Genomic DNA, 23,739 nt, shown 5'->3' on the forward strand with positions numbered 1-23,739 from the left:
AAATTGTAATGACTTCTCATGTTTATTTATTATTTTCAATTATTTACACTGTTACTGTTATTATCTGATTTTGCCAGGTTTTTATTACGCTGAAAGTCTTTTCATCCCAGGATCAGGAGGTGGTGCTGGCTGTAGTCAAGAGGACGCTGCCTGCCAGCAGCACAGCAACATTGGTTGTTATTGCAGCTATGGATAAAAATAAAAACCAAATGCTACAAGCCAGTAGATAGAGCAACAGTTAATCAGAACTGAACTACTTCGTTTCATTCACAGCAAATACAAGTTTAATGCACAGGCACTCGAGGGAACCCCAGGACAGCCAGAAGTTGAGATGGAGATTGCATCAAATTAAAGATCACAGGGCAGATGACATCTCCCCTCAAGCAGTGAGAGTACTGGTTGTGGAAAGTCAACAAGCTCAGGGGATGCACACACTTGGCTTTGTTCTTTTCTCTACTGACAGGTACTCCCCACCAAATCTCTCTGGCCGCCTTTTTTGTCCAGTGACTTTGGAGATTCCCCCCTACTTTCTTCCACTGGAAGGTGAAGGACCTTGCCCGTGGCAGCAGCTGTATTCTGGACTGCAGGTCATCTCTCTGTCCATAGTCTGTCCATCCTCTGTGCACTTACCTCTTCTGGCAGCAGAGCTCAGAAGAAACCGTTGCCCCCAGCAAGGGTAGGATGGGATAAGCAGGGATGTAGGAGTCTGAACGTAACGAGCCAGGAGGCCAGAGAGGATTCACTAGACAAGGTTTTTGATACTGCCTTCCCAGATGCAGAAATTCTTCTACAGGTCAGAAACCCAGTATCCATCTAACAGCACCTGGGAATCCTCCAGCCCAGGGTGGTTCAACATCAGCAACGATGGCAAAGATGCTCCAGTTTTAGACTGATCTTGAAAACCACGCTGACACTGTATTGCTGGCTTCTGCCCCAAATTCCACCCATCCACATGGACAGGGGCAGCTTCCAGCCCCACCCCACTCCCCTGACGAGCAGGTGCTGTTAGCACTTGCCCTGCAAAGAGGCAGGAAGAGGCATTCAAATGTTAGCACAACATGTTATCCAAACAGCAGCTTATCTGAAGAAAAGATGGTAGAGCAGAGGGAAGGCCTGGAAGTTGCCATTTGGACCATGCTAGTTCAAGCTCTGTATCTGACATAAAGTAAGAAGGGGAACAACAGTAGTCGCCAGTAGGTATTGTCTTAACTTATTACCTGCTCCAGAGCACTGTGGTGTTTGCATCCCTTCAATAGACTCAATATATTCACTCCCCAGCCATTTTGCATACGTCCTCCTCTCTTCTACTGGCACAATCTCAACAGCAGAATCCTTAAAGATCAAGTTTTTTCCGTGAAAAGTTGAAGAATCAAACATTTTGAATCCATTTCCATTGCTGCTATTTCCAAAGTAGACCTGAAAAAAAAAAAGCAAAGTTTTCAGTATTTTGCAAGATGAAGTGCCACGTTCCTCTCGTACAACATGAAAGACGATAGGAACGGGTTTGTAGATGAAAAGTTCATAAAAAATTGCAGAATCTCTCTTGCGCATTTGCTTTTAGATGCTCCAATAGATTAAATACATAATTCTGCCATTGGCAATTACAAGAACAACATCTGTGATTTTGGTTTTTTAGTTACTATCTGGAAAGAGCTGTATTTTTAAAAAATTTTCTGTCTACAATATTGTTCTGCAATACAGAGTTTGGCTGCACAGGAGTTACAGAAGCGACTGAAGCCTAGCATGGAGATACTCAGTATTGCTTTTAAACTAGTTAACTTCAGTATTGACAAGAACCTAGCTGTGGCAGCCAGCCATGGTCTGCCTGGATGGTTTACCATGTGCACGGCCGCAGCATAAATACACCCAGCAATATTCTGTTGCATTCCTAGGAAAACTCCAGGATGGAAAAGTGTTAGCATGTACTCTCTTTCTTGTAGACTTCAAAGTCATGCAGTTAAGGAAAACACCTTAAGCTCCAGGAAGAGTACTACTGAAACCAGTGGCTGAGCAAAAAGTTGAAATCCCTTGTGCAGCAGGGTGGTCTCCCTAGAATTACATGGGTTGTATTTCACCTTCTCCATCCCACTCCAACAACAGGACTCTGCACAGTGCACATGCTGCCAGTCTCATGATGCAGGGGTCATAATATGGCAGTATGGTCCTGTTGTCTTTATCCTTGGTCTGTGTTAGACCATTCCCCCGTAGAATAAATGGATTATTAATACCTGGGCTTTGTCCAGTAGTCCATATAGAGCAAAAATCCTGGTATCTGGGTGAACCATAATGGCCTGAGCTGGCACCTGAGCCAGGTGACACTCAGCATACTGGGTGACTTCAGCACGGGCACCATTTGGACACAGTAACTGGAAATCACTGGACCTCAAGTTTTGGGCCCAACTATCGGTGTTTTTACCTGAAATAAGAAATTTGTCAGTGTCACTCATTGAATGCCTTAGAGCAAAAAAGTTCAAGAAAATTAACTGAATTATAATAAAGACTGTAAAACCAAGTACCATCTGTGTTCTCAAACACTGTCGAGTGCTTCACGAAGGCCACATCCCCAGAGTCCTCCGCCAGGCACCTTTGGGAAACGTGAGATAAAAATTCAATTCAAAGAGTCTTTATGTGAACCACATTTTTTTCATTAACTGACAGGTTTAGAATTCAATTTTTCTTACATACATTCCTGCAAACAAATGCACTGGACCCTCAGACAATAAGCAAAAACAGAGAAATGAAGCATCTTGAAAGATGAGAAAACCATCTTGCAAGGTATTAAAAAAATATTCTAAATTAAGAATTTTGAGAGGAATACAGCAGGATTTTCTTTCATTAAAAACAGTGTGAGAAAGACAGAAGAAGGCCAATACTAGATGAGCAAAGAAACAGAAAATGTGATGCTCAGTGAAGTATTACCCATCTACTAACAGCGGCTTTCACTCCTCCTTTTGAAATCATGTACAAAGTATGTCATTAAGACTTTTTTGAATAAAATCCTTTCAGCGCATAGCCAAAGAGTTTATCAAATTCTGCATATGTGTGGGTGTGCACACTCACACGTATACTTTTTCTTCCTTTTTTTTTTTTTCCATGTTAGAGTGGCCTTGGTGCTTGCACAGACACTGCTTTTACAACCCTGGACACTGAAGACATCTAGTTCATCTGCCTGCAGTTTCTAAGGGTAGTGTTCCCGAACTAAGTTCGGTTTCCGCCAATTTTCCGAAGCAAAAGTAGCCCCACATGCCAAGGGCACCCTAAAATCTCCTCCTCTTCTACAAGCGTGAAATCCCATTCCAGAAGGTTTCAGGGCAAAAGTGTAGAACAACACACCTTTACGAGCATTTGCCCTTTCCCACGTTATATTGTGATGTTGTCTAGCACACGATACAACAGGCATCGCAGACTATTAGGAGATTTTTGCTAGGCCTGAAACACAAAGTCAGCAGGTAGAAGGAACGCACAGCACTTGCTTCAGACAGCAAGTAACACATAACTAAAATCAAGCTCAATTCAGTGAGCTGGGTGAGCTAGCAAAGAGATCTGACTTCCCAGGTATTTTGGGTAGAGGACTGCAGAAGATGTGTGGGTAATGGAGTTTAGTGGTGGCATCCTGTAGCTTATTCTACAAGTGTTTTGAAGAAGCACTTCCTAAAACCAGAAGATGTAAAGCTGTAACTGAGCACGGTTTATGTAGTACACAATGCAAAAGTTATTATTGCTAACAGTTACCAAAAATACATATAATTCACGTGTACCTGGTTTAACATGAGGAGTTAAGACTCAAAGGTCTTGTCATCATGTGGCTGACACTGTCATGCAGAGAACTGAGGACTCAGTAGGTGCTGTTCTCTGGATTCCCCGTGAGAAAAGGCTATTCCCAACAGATTCTTCAGTACTCGGCAGAGTTTAATTTGCCCCAAGCAGTGAATTGCACACAAACAGAATGACCTCTCATACTTCTAGTCAGGTTAGTCTGAAGACATCCAGAGCTGATGGAATCTGGAAATCTGAGGCTGCATTTTAAGCTCATGTCAGTCACCTTCCATAACTCATTCTTCTTTCAAGAGAGGATCGCCTAAGCATCACAGCCAAACCCATCCCTACCTTGCAGAACATTGTGACCCTCCATTTTTCATCAAATCCTAACCTTTTAAATACCTGAAACTTTCCACATCACTCAATGAATTAAACATCTTCTCTACTTAAAAAAAAAAAAAAAAAAAGTGATGTCCATATAAAGTTTGGGCTATATGGGCACTATTATCAAATGCACAACCTTAGAATATAAGCAAGGCTTATACAGCCTGTAACAGCATTTGTCGTTTATCCCTTGGGTGACTGGTAGCTAGTTCTGTTAATCTATGCAGTACAGCAGAGGACCTGGAGTTTGCCTGCAAGGCATGTACCACAGCAGAGCAGCTGGAGAGAAACAGATTTGCAAAAAGTAGTTATCTAAGTCTAGCACTTCAGTATTTACCAGGCAGCTGTTGTTAAATTCTCCTCCCCTGAAGGAAAAAGACCACTGACTGCGAGCTCTGCAGTGACTGCGAGCTCTGTTACATGCACCATTACCTTCAGAGCTGAAGGTCAGGAAAGGGAAGTGTGACTTCCATATCTAAGAGTTTCATAGTTTTAGGGTATGGCCCCATATGTAGATGCCTGCTGTTACACAAAGTGTTTATTCTATTTTATGCTATTCCCCCCATATACCTTTAACAAATCTTGTTTTGAAGAGGATTTGATATTTGAACATTGACCATAGTTGTTTGTGCTGTTGAGAAACCTACCTTCACATACAGCCACCAATGAGTACGGACAGTGAAGACCCACTCCTGGCTCCCTCTCACTACCCTGCCACGCTCAGCATGGACTCACAGCAGCCAGATACTGGCTACTGTTTGCCTGCTTCCCTGCTAAAGTTCTTTGTGGATGACCCGACCATTCAGAGTGGTAGACTTGAGCAAGACTGGAGACAGATGACAATCCACTTGGTCCTCACTAGGTAGGTGCCTGTTGCTCTGTAAACAGAGACATGGATTTGGCTGATAGTGATCTGGTTGGCTGTGGGCCAGGAAGCTGTCAAAAGGCTTTGATGTGATCTAATGTAATGCCTTATGACATACCTGTACTGTTGAAGACATCTGGGGAAACATGTCCCATTTCGTTTACAGCACATGCCATCTAACTGTAGCAACAATAACTGCTTTTTGCTGCCTGGGATGGAAAATAGTTCCTCCTTGCATTTTGACAAGCTGACAGACTAAGTTACAACCATATGTATTAATTACCTGAAGGCTCCACTGTAGCTGTAATAACGTTCTTGGCTACCTGCAATGCATTTATTGTTTTCACTATCATCTCCAATACACAGTTGACAGAGTTTTGGTGGATAATTGTCCTGCTTAGCTGAAGGCACGCAGCTGGCAGCGAAAAACTCACTCACAGCTGGGGAAAGAAAGACAAACCAATATAATGGCTGAAAAGCATGAACTCTTCACAAGAAAGGTAGTTACACTGTCACGAAGTTATAACCAATGCAGGTTTCAGCAGAACAGTAGAAACATGAGTTACAGCTGCCTACTGGAATTCACAAACTACAACTTTTCAAATATTTTCAAAGCATCATTTAGCTGATTATGTAATGAAACTGAAGAGCTTCCTGGGAGACAGGAAATAGGCAACTAAAATTCAAATATGGAGTTCCATGGTCATAGATCCTTTGCTTGTTGTGTTACATTGCTCTGTTACTAAATATGGTTTGAAAATAAATGCAGTAATATTCAGGACAGGGACATATTTACTGCAATGACATCCCAGAGCTGGAAGTACTACTTAGAGGGGATACGTCTGTATAGAAAATGTGAATTTCTGTGACTGTCCTATTGTTGAATAGCTTCAAGCAAGAGCTGAGACAGGTGTGAAAGCAGGATTTTCAAGACTGTATAAGCTTCAAGTTGATTAAATACAAAAAGCAATGTACTCTTATTCCAGTTTTCAGAAATGCATTTGAAACTTTTCCGGTTTGATACACTGGAGGCCAGGACTGCCATTGAGATGGATCTGGACAGGCTGGAGAAACAGGCTGACAGGCACCTCAAAGTTCAACAAAGGTGAATGCAGAATCCTGCTTTTAGGATGGAATAAGACCATGAAAGGCTGGGGACTGGCAGGCTGAAAAGCAGCTCTTTAAATAAAAAAAAAAAGATCTGGGGATCCTGGTGGACAACAAGTTGACCAAGAGTCAGCAGCGTGCTTTTGTGCCTATGAAGGCTAATGGCATACTGGGTTGTGTTAGTGGAGCAGTCAGGGGAAGTGATTATTCTCCTCTGACATCTGTGCCAAGTTTTGAACTCCCAGTGTTAGAAAGACATTACCATTCTAGAGCAAATATGGTCGAAGGAGAGTAGGATGCTCAGAGGGCTGGAGCACATGACATACCAGGCTGAGAGCTGGGTTTGGTCAGCCTGGAGATAAGACAACTAACAGTGTATTGCTGTCTTCATTTACATAGTGGGTTTTTCAAAAAGACAGACCCAGATCCTTCTCCAGAGATGCAGAGCAAAAGGATGAGAAGCATCAGACCAAAGTTATAAGAAGGAAAATTCTGTTTAAATAGAAGAAAAAAATTCTTTATACCAAGAATGGTCAAACACTAGGACAGGGGTCCAGCAATGTTGTGTGTAATCTCCATCCTAGGAGTTACTTAAAACCTGCCTGGACATGGCCCTGGGCAATCTGATCTAACTGGACCTGCTTTGAGCAGTTGGTTGGACTAGATGACTTCCAAAGGTGCCTTCCAACCTAAATTAGCCAATGATTTTGTGATAAAGGAAAGCGGGAAAGGAATACTTCTGTGTTAAATGTAGCATTCTCAATATGACCCTCCATTAGTCTACTCTGGTGGCAAACTTAAAATTTCTAATTTTTACATTAAAAACACAACACCCATTCACAAACAGAAAAGCTTAATATAGAGCTATGAGATATCAAAATTACTTCCCTAATGAAAGTTTATAATTGGACTGTTACTGTATTTTTGATATATAGTACTGCTGTCTTACCTTGAGGAATATTACAGTCTCTGGTCTTAATAATGCCCCTCTTAATTAGCATACCAATGGGGATATTCCATCCAGCGGCTCTCCCCAGTCCTGTGTGGCAGGACTTCTTCCCTTTCAGGTCACTGATGGTGAATGCATTGGACAGATTTCGTTTCACTAATGCCACAGCATAGTATGCATTGCTGTTGTCATCAGCTTGCAGGAAAAAAAACCAAAATGCATTACAAATTCCCTTAAGTATTCCCACTGCTTAATGATCTTCTACAGATCCATTACACTTAGACGGTGCCAACTTCAACTGCACCAACAATCAGCTAGTCAGGAATTATGAATGTACATGTAATCATTCTTCACTTCTACTACTTCACCATGTTGCATTCATTTATAGCCTGTATACTGGTACTGCTATGCACTTGAACTGAATAATCTAGAGATGAACATGAAAGCATTCTTGTTAACATCAGCTCTTATAAACACATCCCTCTGAAAAACAACATTTGGGCGATTAGTGACTTAGCAAAACTGACTTCAGAAGTTATTTTTCTGGGAGAACTCAAACCTGTATTAAAATTTCCATGAGTTTTGCAGCATATTGAAATTCTGCCTTAGTGACACAATGTCCACAAGTCCTCTTTTCATCAGTGACTCTGAAGCAGCCACACTGACGGGAAGAATTTGTTTCAAGCTAGAATATACTGTGTAATTTCTGTGGTTTTGCCTACATTAAAAATATTTTGATTTTGTGAATACTATTTTTTTCCATTGTAAATATTTTTTTCGGAATTGAAAAGACAAATAAAGAGGTACAAGACAGATAAAAGTTGCCACAAACTCAGTGTAGGAACCCATCCCATACTTAATTCCTCCTCTATCCATGACGTGAGGATACTAATTCTCATTTCCTTGGAAAACAGCTTTCCCAGCAGGGCTAGGGAACAGAGGCCGTGCTTTTAGAGCTGTTTTCAAACAACCTGGAAAAATAAGGTCTATATTTATGTTTCCTGACCTTCTTACCAGAGTAACTTTCTCCAGCAGCTGGTACAAGGCCGTATGTCTTCCCAGCTGTATAAATATCAGTTCCACCTAGAACTACAGCATCACTTTCCTTCTTCTGAAAAATAAAATAAAATTGAGGATTTATGTGAAAAAGCAGCAGATACCTTCCCTGCTACAATGATGACACCTCTAGCATCATACCTGTTGCATCTCAAAGGGCAAGTCTGACAGCAAAAGAGCAATACACTGCTAAAGAAAACCCCCCAAACCTGCATAAAGCATCATCAGTGAAATGGGGACAGGAGATTTCACACATACAGGCTTGAGTTAGATGGGCAACAATGCCCTCATCACAACTGAGTATCATCAGGGTTCAGGCCTCTCCATACCACGTGAGCCACAGATCACCTCCTTGAAATCCAGTATTCCTACTGGTCACCTAAACGCACATCCCTCTGATCCGACCTACCCAGCAAAGAGCACCTTGTGTTAATTTGGTTTATTGCAGAAGGCTTGTAGCAGCCTACCTGGATCAGCTCCATGCACTGTTCCTTTGTCTTGGCTGAAATACACTGAATTTCTGGTTTCAAATTCTTCTTCTTAAAGGCAACAGCCATTTCACCACATTTCCAAATCTCCTCAGTGGATATAACACACCAGCTCAGGCTTTCTGGCAATGCTGCACAAAATTGGAAAGCAAATACTAGTTTACTTTTTTGGTAATACACAAGGAGGGATACACACTCCCCACTGTCACATACATAGCATACTTGTTATTAAAAATGCTTACTTCTGTGTTTCTCTCCATCTCTCTAGCTCAGACTTACACCTGATTAGGACCACAGAGCTCTCCAGATTAGTGGTATGTCCACACTGCAAACCAATCCATAGCAAGGGAACAAGAACTCCTGTGATTGCTGACCATTTGAAGTGCAGCCATAATGTATTAGTTGAGTGCAGCAAAAAAACACCCTGAACAGAGGCTTCCTCATACCTGGCAGTCACTGAGCAATGCCCAGAAGAGACAAGTCCAGGAGGTGGGGAGCTTTGCCACAGCACAGAGCACACCTGGGAGGCTCAGTTGCCATGATTATTAAGCTTAAGGCAGGGATTCTTACAGCCTGTGTTTCTGACTTTGCCAGAATGCACATCAAGTCATTTCTGCATTCTTCCAATAGTATAAAAGACTATTAACATTTCAATAAAGAGCAATTGAGGGTTTCTTCAGTTTCTGGAAGAAATTCTTTGCTAGGAATCCATTCATCCATTCTTTATAGACTACCTGAGGATTTACACAGCAACACATTACTATTTCCCCTTGTTAGCAGGTAAGAAATGGACTACCAGGTAGCAGTAGCAGCTTACCAGATTAATGTCTCACATACAGCAGAATGGGTAGAAAATGCCTGCATCTCGTAACACAAAGTGAGCCAATTTGCCCAGGAAAGTATTCTGCAATGTGATACTGTTTCTACGTCAAAAAGTGACCTTTCTCCATGCTGAAAGATTAGACTGGCATCTTGCCATAACCCTCCAAGAGTCAAAGAAAATAAAGCAGAATAAAGATGGTCTTTGTTATCAGCTATTTTTGTTCATGGTTATGAACAGGAATCTAAAGACGACTTACTGTTGGGGTCACAGCTCAGGGCTTCCACGGCATGAAGATACTCATCACCCAGCCATGCCTGGTAATTCTGAGCTGTGATTGCAACAAGCTCTGTGGTCAAGTCTCTGAACAGAAGATTCTGGGCACCATAGGCTGTGGAGTCAAACATCTGAAACTTGGTGCCTACCCCATTAAATCTTCGCTGTAATGTTAAAGAAAGAAAAAAAGCACCTGTCAGACATCCCTCTACCTGGGATATGTGACATCCCATACCCCTTCAAACCCCACAAAGCCGAAGGTGCCGGGATATCCTGTCTTCAATTCAGCTAGATGGGTGGGAGAACCCCTCTAAAATGCAATGCACTGATGAAAAAATGGTGTCCTACTTGTCCCTGATTCAGGAGTTGGAAGACAACTGTCCCATCTGTGTCAGGCCGCACAACCACAGCATGAGCTGGAATTCGGGCCAGGTGGCAGGTTCTCCAGTCTGTCACATCAGCTGTGCTACCATTGCGGCAGAGAAGCTGGAAGTCCTGGGAGCGAAGCCGCTGGGCCCACGAAGAAAGACTTCTCCCTGAAATCAGACAGAACATGGTTATGGAACAGACATCAGGTAGGGCTGATGCCTCTGGCTCCATGTCTGCTCTAAGCATCACATGCACATGTGGAGCAGAACACACATCTGAGCATCTCTGAACTATTCGTGACTGCACAATATATCCCATGCATCTACATGGTCCTGTAGTCCTGTATCTCCGGTAAGACAATAAACAGCTTAACACTTGTGAGACTGCATTGATCTGTACTGCGGTCTGCAGCAGTACCAAGACCATCCCTAAGACTACGATCCCATGCAACATTATTGGTTTTTTTTCCCTTGTAAATGATGGTCAGATGGCCCATGATATTAAAGTAATTTTATGCTCAAGGTAGATTTCACAAAGTGCCAGATAGGGCTGGCCACATCTTATTAACTTTTTGCTAGTCTCTGCTGAAATGCCTGGGTAGGCAGAGGCAATGTAACAGCCCAGATCTCTACAAAACTAAGGGTTTAGTGCTTTTTAAGCTCTTTTTCCAGAAGAAGTTTAAGATTCCTCCTCTAACCTTTACTGAAACTATAAAGTGTTTTAAAAACCCACATCTGTGGGTACCATCTGTTTTCACCATTAAAGTAGTTTTTGCTGATTCCTCAATTCAAAATAAATCAAACATTTGACATTTTACTATCATTAAAGACGCCGTACTTCAGACCTTGCAACCACTATTCAACAAACTTCTGGATTACTCACCATCTGTATTTTCAGGCACTGTGCTGTGCTTCACAAAAGCAACTTCTCCAGCACCTTCAGCCAAACACCTAATAAATATAAATCCAACCACAAAGATGCATTACAAAACACAGCTCCCATGCACTGGACACTGCCAGCTGACAGCCAGAGGCCTGTATGCTACATTCCGTCAGCCACAGACCTATTTCCTTGTGCTGAGAGTTTTGCTCAAGGCAGAGACTAGTGGCTGTTAGAACATAAAGTAAACTACCACTGTCATTTGGTGAACATGGACAACATGTTCAGTGCTGCCTGGGACAAACACCATGATCTTTGTCCAGGAGACTTCTCTGTCTAAGTCAGTCACACAACCCTTTGGGAAATACACAGAGAGGAGCAAGTGTTTCATATGAGCAAATTCTGCCCTTGCTCAGTCAATGCTATTAGCCAGGGACTGGGAGCTGCAACACAGCACATGGACAAGAAGAAGGAAAATAAGAGCAAGATTGGTGTGCAAAAATGGAGGGCAGAGCAACTTGGTAATTCAGTGCAACTGAGATGGGATGACTGAAACAGCTGAGGAGGGCGGCAGTTCAGCTTTCAGACTCGAAGGGTCATCACATTTTACTAGGAAAGATACAGCCTGCTGAAACAAACATTCGGACTTGTGTCAACAGCTGCTGGACAAAGCAAACAGCAATGGGATTTCCCTGCCCAGTACAAGTGCTAAATATCCATTTGGTTTTAATACTCAGGTATTAATACCTGAAATAGTGGGTTTAGAGTTACTTTTGTTCAGTCTCTAGGTTTAAAGCGTGGTTGTCCTAACACAACAGCAGATCTTCTAACAAGATCAACTGGAAGTTCTCTGGCTTCAATTTCCTGCCAATGAGGCCTGGACACGATGCCTATAGATAAAGCATAGTGATAAAAAAATTGACAGAGCCATGATTTTTACCTGAAAGCCCCACTGTAGTCATAGTATCGCTCTTGGGAATTTTGCTCACATTTGTTCTGCCCAGCTGAATCCCCTTTGCAGAGCTGACAGAGGGATTTGGGATAGTTTACGCCATTTGCTCCAGGAACACAGCTTGCATTGAAATAGTCACTTACAGCTAAATGTGAAATTTGAATGAGAAATTTTTAGCAATGAATAAACAAGATCCTACAATCTTATTTTAACACATCTACATAGTACATCTCTAAAAACATTCAGAAGAGATAAGTCATTTTGTTCTTAAAAGATGGTTTCCAAGTTTAAAAAAAAAAACAAACCTGCAGTCTTCATCAGACCTATGTTAGGTCTATTCCATCTTACAAGGAGCATCAAAGCCAAGGACAAAACAGCAGCATCAAAGCAAAGGAACAAACGAGCGGCATCAAAGCCAAGGAACAAACGAGCAGCATCAAAGCCAAGGAACAAACCAGCGGCATCAAAGCCAAGGAACAAACCAGCGGCATCAAAGCCAAGGAACAAACCAGCGGCATCAAAGCCAAGGAACAAACCAGCAGCTAGAACCACACATTTCTGTCCGCATGCAGGGTCCCAAGACCATACAGAAAGGCATTGCTGAAGATCAGATCTTTGCCCTGTAACTCTTACCTTTTGGAAGGTCACATCCCATTGCTGCCAGGCGCCCACTGTCAATTAGATAACCCACTGGCACATCCCAGCCTGCAATTCTGTTGATGCCTGTGTGACATGAACTGACACCCTTCAAGCTGTTGATGGTGATGTTGGAACTCTTCTTTACCACAGCCACAGCATAATAGGAAGTTCCAATCTCTGCAGTGTAGGAAGAAAGAGAAGCAAGCAAAGTAGCCTCACAGCAGCATTACAGTGAGATACACTGATTTGTGCCCTCTTGTGGCTCCCCCACCCACAAGCAAGTCACATTGTTCACATCCTTGTTGAGGACCTGCTGACTGTGAGCGAATGTCCTCCGTTATCTTTTCAGTGTGACATGTCTTAGTTAAAGGCCACAGGCAATCTGCTCTAACTTTGAAGGTCACCCTGCTATCAAAGGGATGTGGGGTGAAAGACATCCAGAGGTTCCTTCCAAGAAGAAATGTTCTATGATTCTAAATGTATTTGGATTGAATTGAAACCAATACAATTAATAGTAAAAAAAAATATTCCCCAGTTGTCTACTAATTTGATCTTAACTTTGACACAGCATAGCAAGTTGATGTCACTGGAGCATCACAGCTGATTTCATTCTTTGTTTTACAGTTTGATATAACTCATAGAGTCAAGAGTTTAGGATCTGAAGTGACCATAAGGTCATTCAATCTGACTTTATTTAGATCAGAAATCATTAAATTTAATTCACTTTTCTCTGATTTGAGCTCACAAACTAACCAGTGGAGATAGCCAGCCTCTGGATCATGAGGCCCATTTGGTGTTGAGAAGCTGAAGTACAGTTCCCTCACCAGGGTCATGGTGTGGTTAACAGTGGGGAGGGTGCTGCTGCAGGTAATCCAAGTCCCCGTGTACTGAGCCCAACAGGGACTTCTGAGGATGCCTTGGCCAGACCACACCAAGACCCAGCTGCAAACCAAATCTAGCTCCATCTCACAATAGAGTGGTGGGACATCACTGCCTGCAGACTGCTTACAGAGCTGTTGCTTCCCCCTTGCATCTCTGAAAGTTATGCGGGACATCTTCTGGCTCTGAACTACACAAACATTGATACTGAGCCCTTAGGGTGACAAGTCACCACTGAATTATTGTCTCTGTCTTGAAAGGAACTCAAGGCTTAAGGACACCCAGATAAAGAAGCAGAATCTATCACTTCCTTTCTTCCAGGAGGTAATCATATACACTACTAAAAATAAAATCTAATTATTCTAATTTATGGGATTGAGAGATAAACCTAGTAACAATTTGTGCTTTGTAATTCATTACTTTATCTGCGAAGTATGGAACAGAGAAGACAGTAAGCAGTGAGACAGTAAAAAAAAAAAAAAAACCAAAAAAAAACCCCAAACCAAACCAAAAACCTAAAACCAAAACAAAACCCAACCCAACAAACCTATTACAGGCATAGCTATTTTGACCTAACTACTTCAGGACAGACTGCCACAGCCCCACGTCTCTGTTTTCCCCACACATTCTGTCACAGGCAGGAACATCCAAGAGAGAACCTGACCATTATCTACTGTTTAGAGTCTTCAAGAGGACCATCCCAAAATAAAATGGGAAAAGCAAAAATGCATAAGAAAAAGCTCTTATTAAGTAATCTAAATGTTATTTAGTCAGAATATACCTTGATCATATACTTCCCCCACCACAGGTTTCAGACCATACTCCTTTCCAGCCTGGTAAATCAAACGGCCATCCAGTGTCACTGCATCTGCCAAATCATCCTGTGCAGACACAAGGGCAGAATACATGTTGAAGCTTAATTACCAGTATTTCTCAACAGCCAGAGGCAGAGTACCCATGAATTTAGAAGAGGCCCTTTTATCTGCATTTGTGAGTTTTCTTTTCTCCAAAAAGTTCTTTTAAGGGCACTCAAATTTCTTAAGAACAATTACCAAGAGGGATTTCAGAACTTTGAAACCGCCTTCCTTTGGAAATAATGCAGAAACCATCCCTGGACCGTGATGGCCTCACTAGTCTTCATAGTCCAAAGGAATCTTAGAAATGGATCCTGCAGCTCTGTGATGAACCTTAAGGCCCACCAATTTGGAGTTTCATTCATCTCTATAGGTAGTGCCCCAAAGCTTGAAGATTTAAATAAAGTAAATACGTTTTTGAGGTCATACACAGATAGTTTGAAGTAATGCCTTCTGGGACTGCAAAATCTGAACGCCAAAGTGTACTCAAAAGCAACCTTAAAGCATGCTGGCTTGCACCTCAATAGACAAACAGCCACACATCTTGGGAGAGGGGGACTAGATGGCAGTGCATTTTAGAGGAGGAGAAAAGCATCTTAAAAGACTGTCCAAAAGCAGGGAAATACAAATCTGGGGCATCCGCTGCTGGGAAGGTGTCCATTAACACCGTATCTTTTCAGCTGACTATAACACCAAGCTAGCTGGAATCCTGCTACAGATGCAGGATTGCTCTGGATAGCATGGGATAGGACTTCCCACAGCAGCAAGGACTAGAGAACTACTACACACACCTCTCATCAGCTGAACCTGGCTCTCACTGTGTACTGAAGCTAGCGGAAGCCAGGAAAGGGCATCTCGCACAGAGACAAGATACTGCTGAGAAAATAATCAGCAGCTTGACATTTTGCATTTCTAAGCTGATTCCAAGTTTCTTATCAGTTTACTTAATCTCTGGTTTGGCACTGGAGAGGATAATTTAGTTTACCCATTCCCTGGCAGTTTGCTGAGCATTGGTTAGGGTAGGGCTAGGACTATGCTGCCTAGTATACCACAGCAATTTCCCACAGGCTGAGCCACATAAAAAGGTTGAAAATTTTTTAAGGGATCATGTGAGAGCATAAGTAAATAAATCAGATTTGAAGTTGCCATGTAATTTGAAATATTTTACTTATTTGGCTCAAGGGAAAAAAAAGGTCATCTTCATTAATGAGTTGGAACAATAGATGTCCTGAGAGTTGCTTGTCATGAATGAGAGCCAAACAAAGCTCCAAGGGAACTTGGAGAGGAGTTGGGGTTAGGACATATTTGCATCTTAAAGAACAGACACAATCTTTCCGGAATAACTACATCTGATATTCCACCATTGAGAGACAGAGCACAGGATGACAGTTTAGGAATGAAATAGGGCCTGTTGTTTAGAAGGGACACCTGACAGTAAGAGGAAGATGAGGAGGTGGGAGTTAGAAGGACCTTACCCTCAGGAAGAACAAAATGAGCCTCTAGAATTAGCAGTGGACAGGAAACAGAGCAGATAAAATGGGAAGGGCTGGCCAAAGAAGACAAGGACTATATTGTGTGGACATTATTTCCATGCAAGATAGCACTTTTCTGATTGGAAAGCTGAGGCTTTGAGCTCTGTTTAGCAGAATATCCTCCTATCAATAGCTTGTGTACAAGTAACAGAACAAGACAGAAAAAATGCCTATTGTTGTTGTTGTATTTAACATGAAGTAGTTTACAGGCTACAGACCTCTCCTTTAAATGCATACAATCACTGCTGAGGTGGCATATCAACAACAGTGTGGGTATTTTTTTTTTTTTTGTAGCAAGCATTTGCCAATACATTTAGCAAAAGCACGGGATTATTCCACGTATGATTTTTTTCATAAGTATATGTGCAGTTGTAATACCCTGTTAATTATTTTCAGAGAGACTTCATTTCTGTGTGTCACAACATTTTAAAATTACCTACAGAAGTGTTTAAAGACCTGAAGAATAGTTCTGGTCACATTAAACTAGGGAACCTGACAATACTTAATGTTAATGTTTAGACATTTCTCAATTTTTAAACATCTTCAAAGGTTTTTTTACCTTATCCATGTGCTAACACATTCACAGGACTAAGTCCAAGTTATGTAGTGTTATAAACCAGCATATCTCTGCCTCTTCACCCATTGCGTCTCACTCCCTTTTTGGCCTCAAAGAGCAGAGTTCAGTGTGGATGAGGACTCAGGGGTTCCACACAGTCCTACACAGAGTAGGCCAGCTTAAACATTTAGTAGATTATTAGCACAAGAAAAAAGAGGTCTCAAGGACAAAGCCTCATCTGAAGCCTTACAGTGAAGATTCATTTTATCAGAAAGCTACTTACTCGTGCTATCCACCTGCAAGTTACTGAGTTCAGCTAATCAAGTTTTATAGGAACCCAAGGTTTCACACAGGTGCCTGCTGCTTGCAATGGCTTACAAATGCAATTCTGTGTGCACTGTATTTCAGAAACAGACACTCATCAGCCCTTTTAATAACTTACTTTGCAGAGTCTAACAGGTCCCTGTGTAGAATGCAGCAATCATCCAAGCAGTTGAGGAAGATCTGACATTAGAAAGTATTTCCTGTCTAATCCCGAGGTAAGATCCACACATGTATCCATATCTGCTCCTAACATTCTTCAATATAGTCTTGATTCCCAAGCTCAAGAACAGTATTTATCAAGAGGCAATGCGGTAGTTTTAGTAGCCAGACAACCCTTCTGCTTCTATTGACAAAAAATTCTAAGATACCAGTTTCTGAGATTTCTTCCTTTTCTCTGGCCACACAACCACCTGCCTCATCTCCCTTTGAACCACTCTGCCAAGCCTCATTTCCTGGCTCTGAACCTTTTGTCCTTGACAGGCTGGATCTCCTCCACAAACCCCTGATTTTTGGGCATGTCTACACAGGATACACAAAGAATATTAACACAGCCAGCCATCCTCCCCTTCCCCCACACTCTGCCAGTGAAGACAACCATGATTACCTGCCTCCACATTTCCTCCAATATCCACTTGTTGCCTCCTGCCCCCTCCTAAGAGGGAATTATTTTCCATACATTGTTTTGCAAAGCCACATGCTTACAGTCTTTAACACCTTCCCCAGAGCCATGCTCCTTTTGGAAACTGAGCATGCTCTGGCCAGCTGAATTAATACAGCTGAGTTTGCATGCCCTTTGCTCACCCTACTTGCTGCTTTGTCTCTCTCTTGTACTCTGCTATCGGGAGATTTGATTTGGCTTTACACTCATCTCATCTGTATATACAGCAGTTTCCACGATGGGACCCTGAAATGGGAGTTTGATCCACAGTTTATTGAAATACAATCTACTTACAGGCTCAGCAGCACAGCTTTAACTACTGTCTACATCTTCTAACTCCAACCCTTCTTAAATATCTGCTAAATAAACCTGACAATTCCCAAATCAAAGATTAGCATTTGGGAGGAAATATTTAAGACCTTTGCTGTGTTCCTAATGACTGGTCATATATGACTAGCCAAACAGACAACACAGGGCCATTCTGACATTCAGGTTCATATGTATACCTTTATGTGTTTTTTAAAAAATATACGCTTTGATTTTTCAGAGACAGGAAGCATATGGTCAGCTGCCTGGATCATCAGACACTCACTGCAGAGCTGTGTACATCGCCATTGGATTAGTATTAGGCACACGGGGAAATTAAATCAATGACACTGCTGTCACTCACACTCACCTTGATCATCCGGATACAGTTAGCAGCTGACCCCCCCTTTGTACAGTGCAGAGGGGGAAGGATGCCAGCCCCACCAAAGGCCTTACTCATGTCATTACACTTGGAAAGTTCTTGATCAGAGACAGTGCACCACCGGATACGTTCCAGGCTGAGCGCTGCAAACGCAACACCAAGAGAAAATATTATAAAACACATATGTGCCTTTGCAACAGAGCTTACCATTTAAAGGTTCCCGAAGAGCCAACCTTTCATTCTGTTTCTTCTCCCAAAAAAGAAAGAAATCGGGCCTCTTTCAACAGTGAGTCTTTAGAGATGGTTCCCACTTTCATTCAGATTAACACGGATACTGAAGTTTTTCTGGACTGGAAACAGGATAGGCTCAGACTTAGGTACTGAAACCCGATGGCATTTGTTTCTGACATAAGAAATATGCGTACTATGGAATAGGTCAGGGCATCCAGACTATGCTTAAAACCTGGCAGAATACATCATCTTTTCTCAAGTCAGAAGTGTTTAAAATGATTATTTGAAATGATATGCTACAAAACCAAAGAGACCGTCCAAAGACAACTCTGTCTCAAGCATTGCTAGTTAGTACTTGGAGTCCTGCCCCAGCCCTTTTTGGTCTGAATAAAAAAAAGCAATCTTAGGTGCTCAAGAGCCTTGCCACTAGGCTTATTACAAAAACTAGAAAAGTAAACTTGTCCCTTCAAAACACTCTTTCATAAAAGGCCATTTCCACAGTCATGAAAAGGGGAGGGCAGTTCCATGAATGAAAAGACTCAAATTTAGTAGTGGAGATTCCATTAATCAGTGAAAAAAGGTGTCTTTTAGCAGATCCAAACGCTACCCTTCTAAGCGCCAAAGCTACAAACATTTTGTTGCTTTTGTAAGGATATGTCATCATGTGCAAATGGTACGGCTATACATAAAATGCATACGCAAGTATGGTTTATGCTGATAAACAGGCACAGATAATTTTTATAAGCAAGGAGCACCACATTCCAATGCTTTTCTACAATTTTAAGTTAGAGTCTGCTGTAAGTTATTTGTCACGTGGTTTTCTAAAAACTCTAACTGGCCCTCTACTTCCCCACCATTGTCATGCAGTTGAGATACCCCATCTAACTTTGCAAGTTAAAATTACTCCACTAGTGCTCAATAGTAGCCAGGCATATTTTCTGACTTAGTGGCTGCAGACTAAATAAGATTGTTGATGCCATAAAGCTTGTTTTGCACCTGATACTGAAACAGAGGGTTTGGCTTGCTGTTTCACTGCAACTCAGAGTCAACTGCTGTCAAAAAAACATTAAGTCAGACTTGGAAAACTTACAGGAAGTTTTCATGGCAGCATGTGCTAGTAGAGGGAGCAACAACTGCCTGCCTGAGTTGCAGGAATTCTGAGACCCAAGATGGTTAGAAGAAAGGCACAACAGGGTCATGGTAAAAAGGCACCTCACAGAAACTTAATGTCTACCTCATCTACCTGGGTGAAAATTTCACCATTAATTTCTTGGGTCAGAAGGAAGAACTTAGGTTTTCTTTGGTAAAGACATTTGGGTTTTTCTTCTCCTAAAGACAAGCAAATGGAAATTAAATTGGGGTCTCAGCATCTCAGTATGTATGGCTAAGTGCCATTCTTCAGTCTCAGCATCCTGGTTTTAGATATAAACACACAGGAGATAATGTATGAATTGAATGAAGAAATCATTAGCCATACACACCTGAAACATGAAACAAAGCTCATTTGGCTCCATATTTCAGCCAAAATAGTGAAACAGCATCAGTCTGTTGCTTTTTTCCTCACTCATCTAAAAGAAGTAATTAATTTGTCCCCTTCCAAACTGCTGAGCTTTGTTGTTACAGGAAAGCCAGATCCTGGGCAACTTCCCGTTTCCTTCCTTACGAGTTAACCCATCTGAAGTGGGCTTGAGCACAGACAAGGTCTGTTAGCCTCTCTTCCTCTAGCCAACCAAGAACATCTTAAAACAGCAGGTCAGTCTCTGAATCCGAGTTTATTCACAATTTTGGCTCTCCTATATATCTGTAGATATATATAAAGCATGAAATGGCAGGAGCTGGCAAGTTCCTTTTGAAATATGCTCAAGTTCCTAAACACACATATAACTTCATCACTGGCAAACATCCAATTAAGTCCTTTGCTGAAAGTAACAGTATTACATTGTGTAACATCTTATCAAATGGCTATTAATACAGCTATTAATACACTATCAAGGGCTTTCAACAGAAACAATGTAAAAAAAAAAAGACTAAACTAGGATCATCTCTTTCTGAAGAACTGTGGAGTGCTTCAGAAACAGCATCCACACCTCTGATGAAATTAAAAGCATTCACCATTAGAATTTGGGACTGACAGGAGAAAGCTAACATGTCACACAGAGCTTAAGTGGAATAAGGCAATTATTTCTACTTTTACAAAACAATTGTCATAGAACTGTTCACACTTGTGAGAAACAGACACCACTGAACCAAAAGAAGTAGATTCAGTGCTGAGGAGATAAAACATTTGACACCAATGAGTCCAGATACATACATGGTGTTCAATACAGCTTTTTCTACTGCTTTTCCATTTTTTCTGTTCTTTCTATTTATCTTCCTGGCCATATGAGATTGGTTCTGAAATGGTTCTAGTTTCCCTCTGCTTTCTCACATCACACAGAAGTCAACCCCAAAGACACCATGCCGCAGCAAAAGTTTTTGGAGGGCACTTACCAGCATGAAAGAAGATAAGATAGAAGACATTTCTAGAGCTCTTCATGGTGAAGATTTGGGGATTTGTGCTTTTTCCAGCCTTCAGAACCCTCAGAGATCAAGGCTTCTGCAAGTGTGCTCTCCCCAGCCTGCTCTTTGGTAAAAATCAGCAACATTCAATTGCAGGTGCACTTTGTTCAACCATTTATCTTGCTTACCTTGGCACACGTCACCTCATAATGACTACAGGAAAAAAAGCCTACCTCTCTTCACACCACCTCTACACTTACAAAAAAATTCAGACTAGGAAATTGCAAAATATCTGAGGCACCAATGAGGTTGTTACTGCTTTAGCACCACCTATAGTTAGATAAACAGCTACACACCAACTCATAGGGGTAAGGCAGGGCTGTGTAACGAAATCTTAATTTTGAGTTCTATGTATTTCCTATGTGTTGGGGCTCAGGAAGCAAAAGTAGATTCCAGCTAAGCACTTTATCTGACAGAGCTGATGGCCACTTTTTTTGCTGCATTCTCAGTGTTGTCATGAATTTCATAAAGCCATAACAAGAAACCCAGGCTTTTACAATAGTGAAGTCTGTACGCTCTACAGGTGGTACAGTGAGTGCTAAGTGCACGTCTCCTGAAATTTGATAGCAAATGCTATGAAATAGCTGAAGTAGTTTCATTTTTTTAAGGTTTTAGAGAAGGCCCAGGAAGGCTTCTTTCTCCCAGAAAGATTAAAAACTCTGCTGAAAATAGCTGTGTTAAAAGCTGCTGTGACTTTGAGTAGCTCTCACAGAGCAACACTCACTTGTGCTGCCCTTTTCTTCATTTCTCATTAGCCAATGAACTGCAGCTGCCTGTAGCACTTTGTTCAGATAAAAGCTATTTAATGCTGCTTTGCTCTGCTAACTCCCATTTCTCAGCTTAGCACCCAGCTACCAGAAAAAGAACAGCTGTGTACTGCCATGAAAATGCCTTCACCATCTTCTACCAAGAGCATGCACAAACAACACAACTGTATGCATCCTTCAGACAGTCTATACATCCAGTAATGGTGGCACAGACACTTTCAGGAGTTAGTTACTTAGCTACTTGACTGCAATTTGGCCAGGCTGCTAGCTTTAACACCTATTAGCACCTGTAAAACAACAGCTGAGTTTAAAACGATTAATTGCTATTTCAAATTTAGACCTTCAAAAAAATAGAAAATGACCCCTCCAGACCTTCTTAAACAAAACCTTATGTGAACTCTGATTCTTGGCTGCCTAGACTATTGGGAACTAGTCATCCCTTTGTTGTCTGAAGTCCTAAAGAATGACCTGGCACCATTGGAGTCCTTCCAAATTTTTGGAAGGACCCATTATTCGAATCCCTCCTAAGCCCTTCCCACCAGCCAGATCAACCTCTCAAGCCTTCTGATGCTTGCAGTGAGGCTTACATACATATATAGATGACAAGACTGATGCACAGTCCTAGCACCAGTTGCTTAAGACTGCAAGGGCAAGATTAATAAGAAATTAATTTGGTACCAGGCCTCTCCTATGGTCCTTCTGATCCTCTATGGGAAAGGTTCAGAAGGTAGAGGAGCAGCCTTTTTGTACAGGAGGCCTGTTCTGAATGCAACCCCCTCTAAACCATCACACAAGCACAGTTCATGATAATTTAGCTCATCTTCCTATTTCATTCATAACCCTATGAATATCTATGCTTTAAGGAGATATTAAATTCCTTAGCCTAATTTTCAGCACAATTTGGCAAAAACACCCACAAAGGAAATTATTAATATAACTTACAATAATAATAGCAGCAAATACTTCGTCAAGCATGCTTCTGTATAGCAGTTAGAAATAGTTGGGTTAGCAGGCAGGGAATAAAACCCATGGTGCCTTCACTGGACCAGCAAAAGTAGGGTGGTAATGCATCAGTATGACACTATTTGGATTTCCTAATTACTCTAGTTGTTAAATTGGAAGCCTTAAGAAAAGTAAACGTATTGTAAAATACATCTTTAAAATAGAGAAAGTAAAGTATACGCAAGAATCAAAGACATATCAGCACCCGATACTGGAAAAGTAAGATCCAGAGAAACACTAATTAATGCAAAATCCTAAAAATTACAGCATAAAACAAGTCAACTAGGAGCATCAAGGCTGTCAGAATCAAGTTTTCTGCCAGGGCTCAAGGGCAACATCTGAAACAAACAAAACCAAAAATACAAAGATGATACCCTAGAGTCCTTTGGGTTTTCTTGATCCAAGACTTGTTTTCACTCTAGCATGACAACCATGCAAGGTGAGTACCATGGACTTCAGTCCAAGCATAGTATCCAGTGACACCTGGCTAGTACATGACAAATGCCTGGGAGAAGTTCTGTGAAAGCTATTCAGACACTGCAATATATTAAAGAGTAATTCCTCATGTATCTACTCAGCTAACAGGACTCTTTCTGATGGGTTAAAAAAAGAGGTCAGGAAAACAAAGTGTGTACAATATAGAAATCTCAGATGTTGTTATGGTTTGCAGGTTTGATAGCTGAGATTTAGATCCTTCTTTTTTTTTAAAGTTGGTCTGTTTTAAGATGTCTCACTATACACCTCAGATAATGAGTCATTTTCAAAGAGGGAGACTATAATAAACTTTTAGCTCCTTTAAAAATCTATGACATTATTTATGAAAAGTTGCATCAATATTATACACCTTGCACTTCCATAGACAGGAGTCTCAGAATGACAGCACACTTGCTTCACAAATCTAGAAAAACAAAAATTATTTTGGACCATACATCAGCATCTCACACTTACTGTAAGTCTTACAAGCATTCCATATAACACCAGCAATGTTTGTGTCCCAAGTTTAAACCTGCTTTTAATGTAGTAACTTCACTAGCCCCAACCTGGTCACCAGCATTCCTCTAACATTATTTTCATTTACAGTCCGAGTCATTTATTTTAAAATGCTACAACACCTGTATTTCTTTTGATTAAAAACACACTTGACAA

At 41.4% G+C, this 23,739-nt stretch overlaps 1 protein-coding gene across 2 annotated transcripts; it reads right to left on the reverse strand.

Annotated features, from left to right (window-relative positions):
- MELTF (melanotransferrin) lies at positions 1 to 23,605 on the reverse strand. Of its 2 annotated transcripts, XM_069792325.1 has the most exons (16): positions 20,756 to 23,605; positions 18,023 to 18,177; positions 14,204 to 14,303; positions 12,538 to 12,720; positions 11,893 to 12,049; positions 10,956 to 11,023; positions 10,053 to 10,240; positions 9,688 to 9,868; positions 8,588 to 8,739; positions 8,079 to 8,175; positions 7,065 to 7,259; positions 5,292 to 5,448; positions 2,517 to 2,584; positions 2,229 to 2,416; positions 1,218 to 1,416; positions 1 to 1,017 (listed from the first exon to the last, which is right to left on the reverse strand). In XM_069792325.1, the coding sequence occupies exons 1-16, from the start codon at positions 20,799 to 20,801 to the stop codon at positions 788 to 790; spliced, it is 2,364 nt and encodes a 787-aa protein (XP_069648426.1). In that variant the 5' UTR covers positions 20,802 to 23,605; the 3' UTR covers positions 1 to 787. The 2 variants fall into 2 exon arrangements, with proteins under 2 accessions (XP_069648426.1, XP_069648425.1); XM_069792324.1 differs by having other exon boundaries at positions 1 to 186; positions 18,023 to 23,605.
- Positions 23,606 to 23,739: the final 134 nt, after the last annotated feature.

This window comes from Haliaeetus albicilla, chromosome 9, assembly GCF_947461875.1.
Source record: "Haliaeetus albicilla chromosome 9, bHalAlb1.1, whole genome shotgun sequence".
Taxonomy (NCBI): Eukaryota; Metazoa; Chordata; class Aves; order Accipitriformes; family Accipitridae; genus Haliaeetus; species Haliaeetus albicilla.